Below are 12,966 nucleotides of genomic sequence, written 5' to 3'. Positions count from 1 at the left end.
CACATTAATCCTATGATGAAAAACACTGAATGTTTTGCAATCAATTTTAAATTGTTCAGAGGCTAGTTGTTCAGAAAAATAAGGACTCCTATTTCTCATCTTGTTTCCTATTGCCTCTCATTATGTATTTTACTATTCCCTCCATCTAAGAGATAAGGAAATCAAGAAAAAAGGAAAAATTCACATCACTCCAATTTATCAATTGTTAACATTTAGATTTATAAACTTTATTTGGAGAAAGATAAACACTCTAAAATGAGATTTTTGTTTTGTAGATTTCATTTACACAAATGGCTGTTCTGAATTAATAAATGAACTATGTATCTAACTACATCAACAATAGTTAAATGACAATCAGTGATGATTCAGAAACTGAATCCAAAGCTACTAATGACTTGGCATTTAGACTATATATATATATATGTGTGTGTGTGTGTGTCTGGAGCACTGGCTATCGAAATACTTATTTTGTGCTTATTTCAAAGACTGTACATTCATTCAACCCAAGTGAACTGAACTTATTTCAATGTAGTATGTCATATAACATTCAAATGTTATAAAATTCAAATAAACACTGAGTTTTAGAATATAAAAGTAAATATTTAACTAAACAGACTGAGTTTATTTAAGTTTGTGAGCAAGTTCTCTTCATTTCTCTTTCTTAAAAAATAAGCATTGAGGAAATTAAATTTACAGATATTAATCCATGTTACAACTGAGGGTTTAAAATATAAAAAATATTAAGAAATTCAAAATTATGGATGATATTGCATTTCCTCTACATTTTAACATAAAAAATGAATATAAAAGCAAACATTAGAAAGAACTGTTGATAGAAAATAATTGCGAATGGAAAAACAATGAAATACTAATACCAACAGCTGCAAGTTATTTTAATGTATTTGGTTAAAATGATATATTGTATCATATTACTTATTATAAGTGAGGGTATGGGATAAAAGGGAGGGAGAAAAAATTTTGGAACACAAGGTTTTGCAAAGGTGAATGTTGAAAACTAATCTATGCATATATTGTGAAAATAAAAAGCTTTTATATATATTGAATGCTAAATGACAAATATCCAAAAAGTACAAAACTGAGATTCTGCTAAGCAAGTTACAGGAAGGATTATGCAAATCCAAAAGGTCTGTAGAATAAATCTAAATGGTCCCCATGTTCTATACTTCCAACACCAATTGTCATCATTAGTATTCTTTTTTACCCTACCAACAAAGCAACACTTCTTTTTCTTATTAAGAACTTTCTTAAATTTTAAACTTTGGCAAAAGATAAGTATTTGTTACTGTTCTGCCACTGCAGAGCAGCAAGGAATAATGAGTAGAGTGCATTCTGGATTTGAAGTCAAGATGACCTGGACTCAAATTCTGATTTATTGAGTTATTAATTGTGTGACTAATGGCAAGTGATAAGTTCTCTCAAGCAACTTCAACACCTGTAAAATGGGAATAACAGTACCTATTCTCAGATTGTGAAGAAGACTCAAACGAGATCATGTTTGTAAAGTATTTTGCATATCTTAAAGAGCTAATCACATGTCAGTTATTGGTATGAAAAATTCTTTTAATCCTTCTCATTGAGTTTCAGACAAAAGAATCCTGGGCAAAGTCAATATCTATTCTGTCATATTTAATATTTTATATACATATGGAAGAGAAGATTGCTTTTTGTAATAAAAGCATTATTATGCAAATTTATCTTTAAAAGGCTCACTGAAAGCATCTTCAAGTACATGTGGAACAAAGAAAAGTAGTCCTTGCTCCAAGAAAGTTCACAATCTAATGGAAAGACAACATATAAACAAATAAGTATAAACAGGATGTAAATAAGACAAACTGGGTATCATCAATCTAGGAAAGGTACTATTACAATTTATTGCTTCCACATGACTTTGATTCTTTTCCTAGGTCTTTATGTTTATAAGCATTCTACATCATGTATCTTGACAAGTAGTAGTATTTTGTATGGTAGTATATATCAAAAATATTCCCAAGTGTTTATGAATAATTGCTATGGTGATAACAATCTAGTTGCAGTACAGTGACTTGAACAGATAGATATTGATAATATTTGAAACCAGAATGTAAAACTAAGGCTCTTTCTACCATGCCACCATTCACAGGAGGAAGCTTATATGGATATTGCTCAGAGAGGAACTTCTGATACCATCAGATCTTAGTCATGGCATATACTCCATTGAAGGCAAAACACTTTTAGTCTCATTTCATAAATATAGTGAAACGTACATGCTAGAAAAGAATGGAAGATGAGGTAAAGGGGAGAAGAGGAGCTCTCAGACAACCGCCTCAATATTTCCAGTGAAATATGAAGCAAATGGGGGCATAGGGGTAGGCATGTGAGAATTGAAAGGCTGAAATGGATTAAAAATCTATTTTTAAATAGATATTTAGGAGGATGTAGATACAGAGTGTACATAGCCCTACTTTGAAATATTAGATCTAACACTTAAATAATGACTGGATTTACTTTTTGTAACTCCTTATGGTATAACCAAGACTAATGGAAAGGAAGTTGTTAAAAAGTAGTTTTGACACAGTAAAATATTTCCTAACAATTAGAACAGATTAAAAGTGAGAACAAGTTGTCTTGAGAAGTAACAAATTCCTAATTTAGTGAAACTTTCAATCAGAGAATGAATAATCACTGAACAAGAAAATATGGAAGAGATTCCTTTTCAGACTAGAAACTTCTAAATTCTATTCTTATTCTGAAATTTCATTATGGTAATTATTGTGTGATTAAAATTCCTCTCAAGATACATAAGAATAAAGCATATACTTGATATGTTTCTTATAGGGATTACTTAAACTTAATGAAAAATTTATAAACAAAGGGACAGCTGTCATCATACACCTAGGATATCTGAAATTCTTATTCTTAAAAACCTAAGAAGAGCAGTCAATGAAAACTAAAATATCAACAGGAAGAATAAGAATTTTTTTTAATCAGAAGAAAACACAGAGATTAAAAAGGGCTCTTTCCTAATAAAAAAAGGAAGACCAAAAACTTTTGGCAAAAAGTGGCTTTGCTAGGTTAAAAAAAAAAAAAAAACAAAGAAAAATATTTTAAAAATTTATCCAAAAACTTGAATTTATGTACACAAACCAATTGCATTCTATCATTTTAAGAAAAATGCATGTATGATACTGAACCTGTACTTGTAGGGGAAAAAGTATGAAAGTTGAAATGAAATGTATTTGTTTTAATTTTTTTTAATGATCTAGTGTTGAAAACAACTGCTATCTATTAAATATAATTTCACTCCCAAATAATGGAACAAACATTATGAAGAAAAAATCTATGAGCACACACAGAAATTCTTTTCTATGTTTTTGTTTCAATCATTTTAAAAAGAACAAAGTCATATAACATCCAAAAAGAAACTGGGCTTACCATTAAAAGAAAGAAACTGTGCAGTCAGTAGAAATGGGAAAAAAATAGTCATTAATTTTCTTAACTTTCTGAAATTAGGCAAGAAGAAGGAGGTATTACAGTCCTGTGACCATGGTTAGCTATCTGATACTGTTTTGTTACCTATTATTCACTCTTAAAGATTATAAAAAGGATTAATACCAAATATACCTTAAAGATTGTATAATGCAGAAGTGGAAAAATGATAGCCTATGAACTGAATCTGGATCATAGCTTAAGAGGTTATAGGGAAAGTACCAAAAAGAAGATGATCATTGCTTCTAAAATTTTAGTAATGATCAGAGCACCACATTATATACGAAAGTGTTACAATTGGCAGTTGGGAGATATCTACATTGTGGCCTCTTCTCTAGTTCCTAAGAGGGAAGCTGTCTTACATTTCCTCTGACAAAGTCTAGTCCCAATGTTTCATCATGGCTTGAGAAAGACATTGAGTTTTCCAGCTATTGTATTTTTTTTTAGCTGTGTCCAACTCTTTCACGACCCTTTTGAAACCTTTTTTGATAAAGATATTGGAGAGGTCTGACATTTTCCTCTTCAGCTCACTTGATGAACATGAGATAACTGAAGCAAACAGAGTTAAGTGACTTACCCAGAGTCACACAGCCAGTAAGCATCTGATGCCAAATTTGAACCCAGAAAGATAAGTCTTCTTGACTCCACATCTGGCATTCTATCCATTACTCACACAGAGTGGAATGCTAACTCTGGCTTGTTAAGAAGATGGGACAGGTTTAAAATGTGAGCCCAGCAACAGACTAGAGGTCTTCTACTACTATTTAAGGAGAGATGGAGGAAAGGTTCTATCACACTGGTTACAGTGGAATGAATTTTTCAACCAGATCAAATCTTGAAGATTTTCTACCAAGTTACAGAAGAGTGAAGATCTGCCCTGCTGCAAGAACTAAGCACACCAAGGGAATCATGGATTTCTTACTCATAATTTTAAAATAGACTGTTTCATTAACTCTCTAAAACATAAAATTCAAACCAAAAAAACAAATAACTCCCCCCCCAACAAAAACAAAAAATCCCACCTTACTAAGTTGTATTTTACTTATAAGTCTCTTGATTTTTTTGAGGATCTTAATAAAAATGTATCCATTCTAAGGAGACCTGTTGATTTTTTAATATACAGTATTTTCAATTTTGACAAAATCAGTCAGATTGATATACATACTAACTCTCCAGGTGAACAAAAACAAAAATCAGAACGATTTTGGGACAAGAAACAGCAAAAAGCATGACAACAGAAGAAAATGTACACACACACACATACACACACACAAGTAAAGCCAGTGAACCTAAGCAATAAATTTTAACCTATATAACATAATTCTTGGGACAAATAAGTAGTGCAGTGAATAGAGCAACAGCCCCAGAGTCAAGAGGACCTAAGTTTATATTGGCTACGAGTACTTTGTGTGACCTTAGGCAGCTTACTTAACCATGTTTGCTTTAATTTAGCATCTGTAAAATGAGCTGGAGAAAGAAATGGCAAAATACTTCGATATCTTGCCAAGAAAACCCCAAATGGGGTCAGAGAGAGTATGACATGATTGAATCAATTAACAAAAATGTAATTCTTAATACAAAAATAAAATTATGTATAAACCATTTCCTTCAAAGATTATGTGAAACAGAAAGAATGATGAAAAGTACTCAAAGATGTCAAGAGAAGAAGTAAAAAAGTAAAGTTTAAAAAAAAGCTGAAGGAAATGACTAGATTGAAAAATGAGAGGCAATAAGAGATAAAAGACATTTTCAAAAAATAGCTTCAAGAAAAGGGGGAAAATCTGTTTGTTTAACCTTAAATGTCAGAAAGACAGGATAACAAGCCAGATGAACTCGTGGCATTGTTCTCAATTCTTTAACTCTGGCCTGGAAAAAATATCGTTTATTGCCTAAGAAATTAAATAAAATATGAAGATATTTAACCTAGTAATGACATCTTTTGTAGGAAATAATTCTGCATTAATGGAGTATTATTGAATTACATGATTTAGACTTTTTTTTCCTTTCTTACATTACTAAATCAATAAAATATCAATTTCCCACATTATTAAATAAATTACCATTAAAATTGTATGTTTTATAGCAATGTAATACTGTATAATTAGACAATAAATAAAACTGTGTTAATTCTCCAAATAAATCTTTAACTTAATATTTAAAATAGTTATGTAGGAGATGATTCAACAAAAACATGATTTGAAACTTACCCCATCTGGTAGTGCCCTCCAACAAACAGCACTAACAAATTCATTTGTGTCATCTTCTTTCCGGTCCTTGTCTAAGACACTTTTGACTGTATCAAATTTAAAAGTCAGCAACGTCTTTGAAAGGCCCTTGTAGTATAAGTAGAGGGAATTATTTTCACTTCCTGGAAATAAAAGCAGAAATTATTTTTAGAATGTAAGAATTCTTAATATATAATCATTACTTATATAAATTCTGACTTAGAAAATATGTGAAAAAGAGTAGCATGTAACAGGTCTAAGAAGGCAAGATGATACCAGTCTGTAAAGGGCTTTAAATGCTAAATTGGGGTATACATTTCATTTCAGAGACAATAATGAGCCACTGGAGAGGCTTCTGAGAATAGAAATGACATGATCTGACCTGTGCTCAAGGTATATTACTTTAGAAAATCTGTGAAGCATAAGCTAGAGAAGGAGAAAGACTTGAGGCAAAAAGACCAATTAGGAAGCTTGATACTACAGTTTAGTCAAGAAGTGATGAGAACCTGAAATAGGATGGTAACAAAATCAAAGGAAAAGAAAAACCTGAATGGAGGGGATGCTGGAGACAGAACTGAGATTTGTTGATTTTTTTTAGCTGTAAGGAGTGGGAGAGAGAAATGAAAACATTTCAACTGATTTATTCAAGGTCCATTCTTCTCATTTTACTTAAAATTGATTAAACTGAATTCTTGGTCCTTTTTATGAGATCAAGCTGCTGATGCTAGTTTTTTAAAAACCTACTGATAGCTGATACATTTTAATATGGTAGACATTTCCCAAATGCTTCACAAAGTATGGTTTTTGAAAGCAATTAAGCAAAATGCTAAACAGGGTACTTCAAATGGTTCACACTACAGACTTTAAAGGAAAGCCCCTCAGTTAACTATAAGACTATCTAGTCCAAAAATCATCTTATAGATGTTTTATGGGGTCCTAGAAAAATGGTGAATTGATTATGAGTTAAATAAGGAATAAAGAGAGAATTTATGAGGAGGAAATTATGCATAATTACCCTAAGGCCAAAGCTCAATTAGTCAAGTTTTAAAATGGTTTTCTTATTTTACTCTGGACTGTTAACAAGAGGATGAATTCTGATTCTATATCCACCCAATGGTTCTATGAAAAATATTTTGTTCATATTATATGCAACAAAGCATATGAATTTAAACCTCAAATTCTCTCTCAAAACTCTATTTCTTAATTTTGCATGTAATTTTAAAGAAACATCATTATACAAACATTTAAGTAAAATAGTTAATTTGTCCTAGTTTCCTATGACTGGTTTAGAAGCATTGAATTAGGTGTCAGATCCTGAAAATATTAACAGATTAACTGTTATATATACCAAGAGAAATGAAAAATCATAACTGACTTTGTGGGAAAACACAAACTATAAAAAAAGGATTTTTTTTTTTTTAATAAAGCACAGCAGCCTGGAAACAATTATACAATTGTCTACATACCCAATAATAAGAATGATCTTTATCAATAAAAAGCTAAACATTTTTTAAGGTTTTTTAGAAGACAAAAAGATTTGTGAATTTCTCTATCTGCCCATTCCATATCAGAACAATATAAAGGAATTATGAACCGGATAAAGAATAAATAAAGCTAAATTCATAAGATGACAAATATACCACAGAAAGGAATAACCTCATGAAATAACATTAAAGACCTTAAATGTTTAACAAGGTTTTTTCCTAATCACTGTCCCAACACAATAAACTCATCCCACATATCTGATACATATAAGAAAAAACAATTTTGCAGACTTACCCTTCAAGGTTGACTAGTAAGGTCCCTATCTTATCCCTAGACTAGTAAGGCCCCTATCTTATCCCCTAACAGTAATGACCCAGCCAAAAAGCAAAGGAGAATGATTTTGTTCAATTACTCAAAGAAAGAGGGAAAGCAACTGGAAGACAAAGGGTAGTATACAGCAATACATGAAAGGGAAAGAGCTTTTACCCAAGGAAAAAAAGACAAGAAAATCATTTGGGAAAGTACTATCTCTTTGAAACATAATGAGGAGGCATGAAAGAGCAAGTGCAACAACTGACTGGGAAAGAAGGAGAAAAATGGAAAGACCCAAATGCTGAACTCAAACAAAAACCTAGTTCATAAATAAACTTGAGAAAAGTTCATAAAGGAAGAAGTACTAAGTAAAAATTGAAAGTGAGGTCAAAATCATGGGAAAATACATCATGAAAGAAAATGAACATATTCCCTAACCAAAAACAGTTCTATAGAACTTTGTAGTTATTCTTTTAATAACATCAATTATACTTTGGAATAATTTAAAAGGGAATTCATACTTTCAATAAAAAATTGAAAAAAGCAAACAAGATGTAAAACATAGAAATACATTAGATTATTAAGTAAAAGAAGTTGGGATCCTGAAAGATTTGTTCAGATCAGAATATAAAAATATAGAAATGGAAGAAAACAGAAAAAAGAGAAATAAAAGAGAAACACAATGAAACAAATGTTAATATGAATTTGACAGAAAGAAAACAGACATACCTCTACAATATCATGAAGAAATAACAATTATCATACATCTTCTGGGGGAAAAAAACCCAAAACAAATCATGACAGATACAGAAAAACTATGAATATGAGATGGCAAGTAATGTTATAATTATAATGCCCAGAACTTTTAAAAGCAATCTTAAGAATCTTAAGTTATAAAGGAACAATCAATCACTTCTCCTTTGTGATATCCTCAGAAATTCTGTGGTCATAATAGGAAAAATGAATGAAAAAATAAAAGAGCTTAAATTTTAACTCATAATAAGCTGAAAAACTGCACCAAAATTAGCAACTTTCAAAGTTAGAAAAGAATGACATTTCTACACAAATAACAACAAAAATGAACAAAACAAAACAACAAAAACAAAAAAAAAGATACAAAGAGAATATTTATTCTGCAAACATTACCAACAAAGGGAAACACATGAAAAATAAGTATCATTATCAAAGACTAAGTAATGAAATCAATTATTGTTTTTTTCCTTTAAAAAAAAGATTAAAGTGAGGAATGAGAGAAAAAAAGGGATCAACAAAGGACAAAAAAGACTAAAAGTTAAAATCTTAAAGGGAATTTATTAAATAAAGATAGAAAAGAATTAATGTTCCATGGATTATTATATTACATCAAAACATATTATATCATATTCAGGTCTCCTAAACCTGAGTAAATCAACACCTTCTCTGGAAGAATGGGAAGAGGTAAAACATATAGAAGAGCTGGAGACAAACTTCGACCAAGAAAAGTGAAGGGTGAATAATTTCTTTAGTCTCTCAAAAAAAAAGATAAAATATATAGAGGAACTGTGGGAGAATAGTATAGAAAGTAATGTAAGGCAATGACATATAGAAGAAATAAAACAGAAACCTTGCTTGGAAAGGGAAAAGGGGAGAGTGCTCATAAAGAACATTAATCCAACATTGCCTTATAGTATTAATGATGAAGAGGAGAGAGGATTTGAGATGGCAAGAGGGAAACCTCTATTTATAGAAGAGAGGAAGAAACTACAAGTGCCATAGCTATTTAGAAAGATTCTATTGCTATAAAGAAGAAACAATAACTACAGTTTACTGTAATTAGTTTTGCTGTAGGTGAAGCTTACAGTTTCTTTGAAGCATAGCCTCTTGTAGCCTCATAAATTTGTCAAAAGTGAATCAGTTTCTTTTAATTTCTGAAAAAAATACTCTCACCCCAAAGATAAAAGCAGCCTCTGTCAAGGATATTCTTAAATTACTCATTATTATTCATGTTAAGAAGATTGCTCATCCTAACAAAACCACCATTTATCAATATCATTAACTGTATATCATCTTGAGATTAATTATAAGAGCCAATCCATTAAAAGTCCCTCCATCCACAGGTACCTGCATCTAAGGTTGCTGAGTCTGAATATTTCTTAAGGCTGGTAGTTAATCTTCTGTGTGGAAAGGCTAGTTTTGTGTACTCTGGGCAATTAGTACTCCAAAAAAAAAAAAAAAAAAAAAAAAACTGTTCTCTCACAGGCCGGATGATCAATGAGCACGCAATTGTTTAAGAACACTTCAAAAGTGAGAGACTGTCAAAAGTACAGCTTTTTCATTATATTAGTATGACCAATCTTGCCTCACACTGAAATATTGTTTAAGACTCATTCTGTAACTTTCACATGGATTTTCATACCACTATCATCATGCAGGAAGCTGGCACGGGACTACCAAAAAAAAAATCTATAAAACTAGTAAGAGTATGTACTTTGTCTAGTCATAAAGGGACCATCAGAATCATTCCTATTTCTAGAATGTCCAATATAGTTAGTGATACAATTTATCAATGCAATAACTCATATCCTTCAACAAATTTCACTATAGAAAATATTTGATTTTTATGTCACATTTTAAATTCACATTTTAATTGGTCTGAAGATAAGTTTTACCATTTAGAGAACATTGTCAACTGTTGAGGAATTCAAAGGAAAGGTTTTTTCACCCTTGTTATTTCTTGGAATTACTTACATAAATTTTAAAAAGCAGGTCAGAGTTTAAAAGGGACATTCTAATGGGTTTTCCCGAAAAGAATCTATAGCTTGCTATAGCTACTATTATTAAGTCATTTTTCAGTCATGTTCCTCCCCAATTGAGAGTTTTCTTGGCAAAAATACTGGAGTAGTCTGGTATTTCTTTCTCTTATTCATTTTACAGATGATGAAACTGAGGCAAACGGTTAAGTGATTTGCACAGAGTCACACAACTGGTAAATGTCTGCACCTGGATTTTACTCATGAAAAAATGTTGGACACAAATGCAATGACTGAACAACAATGATGAACTTGGGATTTGGGCTGAGACTTAAAGGAAATCAGGCAAGTCAATATAGTCAGAATAGATGAGAGAGAACACTCGAGGTATGGGTGACAGTCAGAGAAAATGTCTGGAGTAGTAAGATGGATTGTCTTGCTCATGTAACATCCATAAAGCCAGAATGAATGAATGAATAAGTAAATAAATGAATGAATAAATGAGTATAAATAAATAAATATAAAAACACTATGAGGAATATTAAAAGTGTGAATGAATTGAGGCTAGAAAGGGAAATAAAGACAAGGCAAAATTTTTGTTTTACTTTTTTAAAAAGCAGAACTGAAAGAAAAAAAGGATCAAATAAAGGGCAAGACATTTGCTTGAGATTGATGGTTAATAATAACCAACAACAGTGCTTTCATTTTCTCTACAAAATATAATAGCCTATACATTAAAAACAATATAACAAAAACTATTACCAGGGAACTAACATGTAAGATAAGTAAGGAGAGAGCAAAGTAAGAGAGTACTGGCCCAGATGAATGATATACTCACATTCTGAAAGAATTGAGACAAGTGAATGCTAAGCCACTGTCAGTGATAATTTGAAAAAGCATGGAAAATGAGAGAGGATTACAAGGGTACATATAAGGAAGAGAACAGAATTTGTAAATTCTGCCACTGAGTTTGGTATTAATTCTTGGGAAAATTCTAGAATAGATCATTGAGGAAACAGCTGTGAAACATCTAGAATGGGAAGCAGTAATGATAAAGAGCCAAGCACAATTTAATCAACAAAGTTAGCTTACCTAATTTTTTTTTTTTTTTTTTTTTAAGGATTACTAAACTTGTGGCAAATGTTGGAAATGTACAGATACAATTCCCCTGGATTTTCACAGAAATCTCAATGAAATATTTAACATCATTTTTTTTTTTAGAGAAAATAAAGAGATATGGATTAAAAATAATTAAACTAAATGTATGTAGTACTGGTTGAATGGATATTTCCTAAAGATTATTAGTAAATGGTTCAATGTCAATATGGTAAGAGCTCTATGATAAAGTATCTTATTGATGTGTGATGCTTAACATTTGTGCTAATATGTTATGATAAGTGAGAGCACTGGGCTGGAAAAGGGATAAACACAAAGTCTGGCATTTAGTCACAAAATTTTAATTTCACAAGGAAAAGATGAGAGGCAAGGACAGGTTTTTTGTTTTGTTTTTCTGAAAAAAAAACAGGGGCTTTTCGATTTTTGATGAATCAGTAGTATAATGTGGGATCAACAAAAGTTCATGTTATCAAGTACTGCATCACAAGGGAAATACATTCCAGGTATGAGATGATGATCCCATTGTACTCTCTATTGTATTTTAGATATGAAAGCCAGAGTTTTTGAAGGACATTGATATATAGACAGCATCTAAAGGAGAGTGACCATGATGGGAAAGGCTTTTGAGACCATGACATATTTCTCTTTTTTTTTTTTTTTATGTGCCCAGCAGATCATCAGGGCATATTCAAAATATATAACAATAAATTACTGGTTCGAGAAAAGATATATAGCAGTAGAACAAATCACATTCATGTCCATCTTTTCTGTATTTCCTTGTAGGTTGTTCTTTTATTCTCGGCTGTGCACTTTTTTTTATCTTATTCTTTTTTTTCCCTTACATTTCTACCCCCCCCCACACCCCCCACCATCCCCAGGTAGGCTATAGTTAAGCAAGGATATATTTATGTATAAATACATAGATATATACATATACACACATGCCCACACACATCTATCCCTACTAACTCTTCAATTCTATTCTTTAACTTACTTAATGTTCTCCCATCCATAGATCTCTCCCTTGCCTTCGTCCTCCACCCTTTGTTTTCTCTTCTGTCCATTTCTCCTCCCTCATTTCTTTATAGAACTTGAAGGGTGCAATATTAATGTCATGTGTATGTATATATATGGGGGGTAGGGAGGATTGTGTATAGTACTGTCTATTTAACCCATTCTTAATGTGAGTAGGTTTTCAGAATTACCAGTCCTACACTCTTCTCTGATGCCTATGTATCTATTCTTCTTCTGTACCTTATCAGTATAACATAATTACTATTTTTAACTTAAAATTCTGACCCAATTTTTTTTTCGAGCCATTCAACTGCTGACGTCAGTCTTAAACATATGGTATACATTTCCATGTAAAAAACAAACAATTTGCCTATTAACTTCCTTAAAATTGATCTTTAATATTAGTTCTTATATGTTAAATTTTCTATTGAGTTCAGGTTTGGGTGAAAGAAAGCCCTGAAAATCTGCAAGTTCATTGAATGTCCATTTTTTAAATTCAATATTATGAATAATTTGGCTGAATATGATATTTTTGGCCACAGGTCTAGTTCTTTTGATTGCCAGTAGATATGATTCCAGAACCTGCAGTCTTTTATTGT

At 31.3% G+C, this 12,966-nt stretch overlaps 1 protein-coding gene across 4 annotated transcripts in view; it reads right to left on the bottom strand.

Annotated features, from left to right (window-relative positions):
- Nucleotides 1-12,966, bottom strand: part of COP1 (COP1 E3 ubiquitin ligase) — a 240,146-nt gene that overhangs the window by 41,688 nt on the left and 185,492 nt on the right. For all 4 annotated transcript variants that reach the window (XM_051998899.1, XM_051998901.1, XM_051998900.1 and 1 more), the window contains one exon: nt 5,694-5,854. In XM_051998899.1, coding sequence (XP_051854859.1) covers nt 5,694-5,854 — 161 coding nt within the window. The remainder of the gene's footprint in view (nt 1-5,693; nt 5,855-12,966) is intronic.

The sequence above is a fragment of the Antechinus flavipes genome, chromosome 4 (assembly GCF_016432865.1).
Source record: "Antechinus flavipes isolate AdamAnt ecotype Samford, QLD, Australia chromosome 4, AdamAnt_v2, whole genome shotgun sequence".
Taxonomy (NCBI): Eukaryota; Metazoa; Chordata; class Mammalia; order Dasyuromorphia; family Dasyuridae; genus Antechinus; species Antechinus flavipes.
Note: the sequence above shows the minus strand (reverse complement) of the source record. Positions and strands in the feature narration are given on the sequence as shown.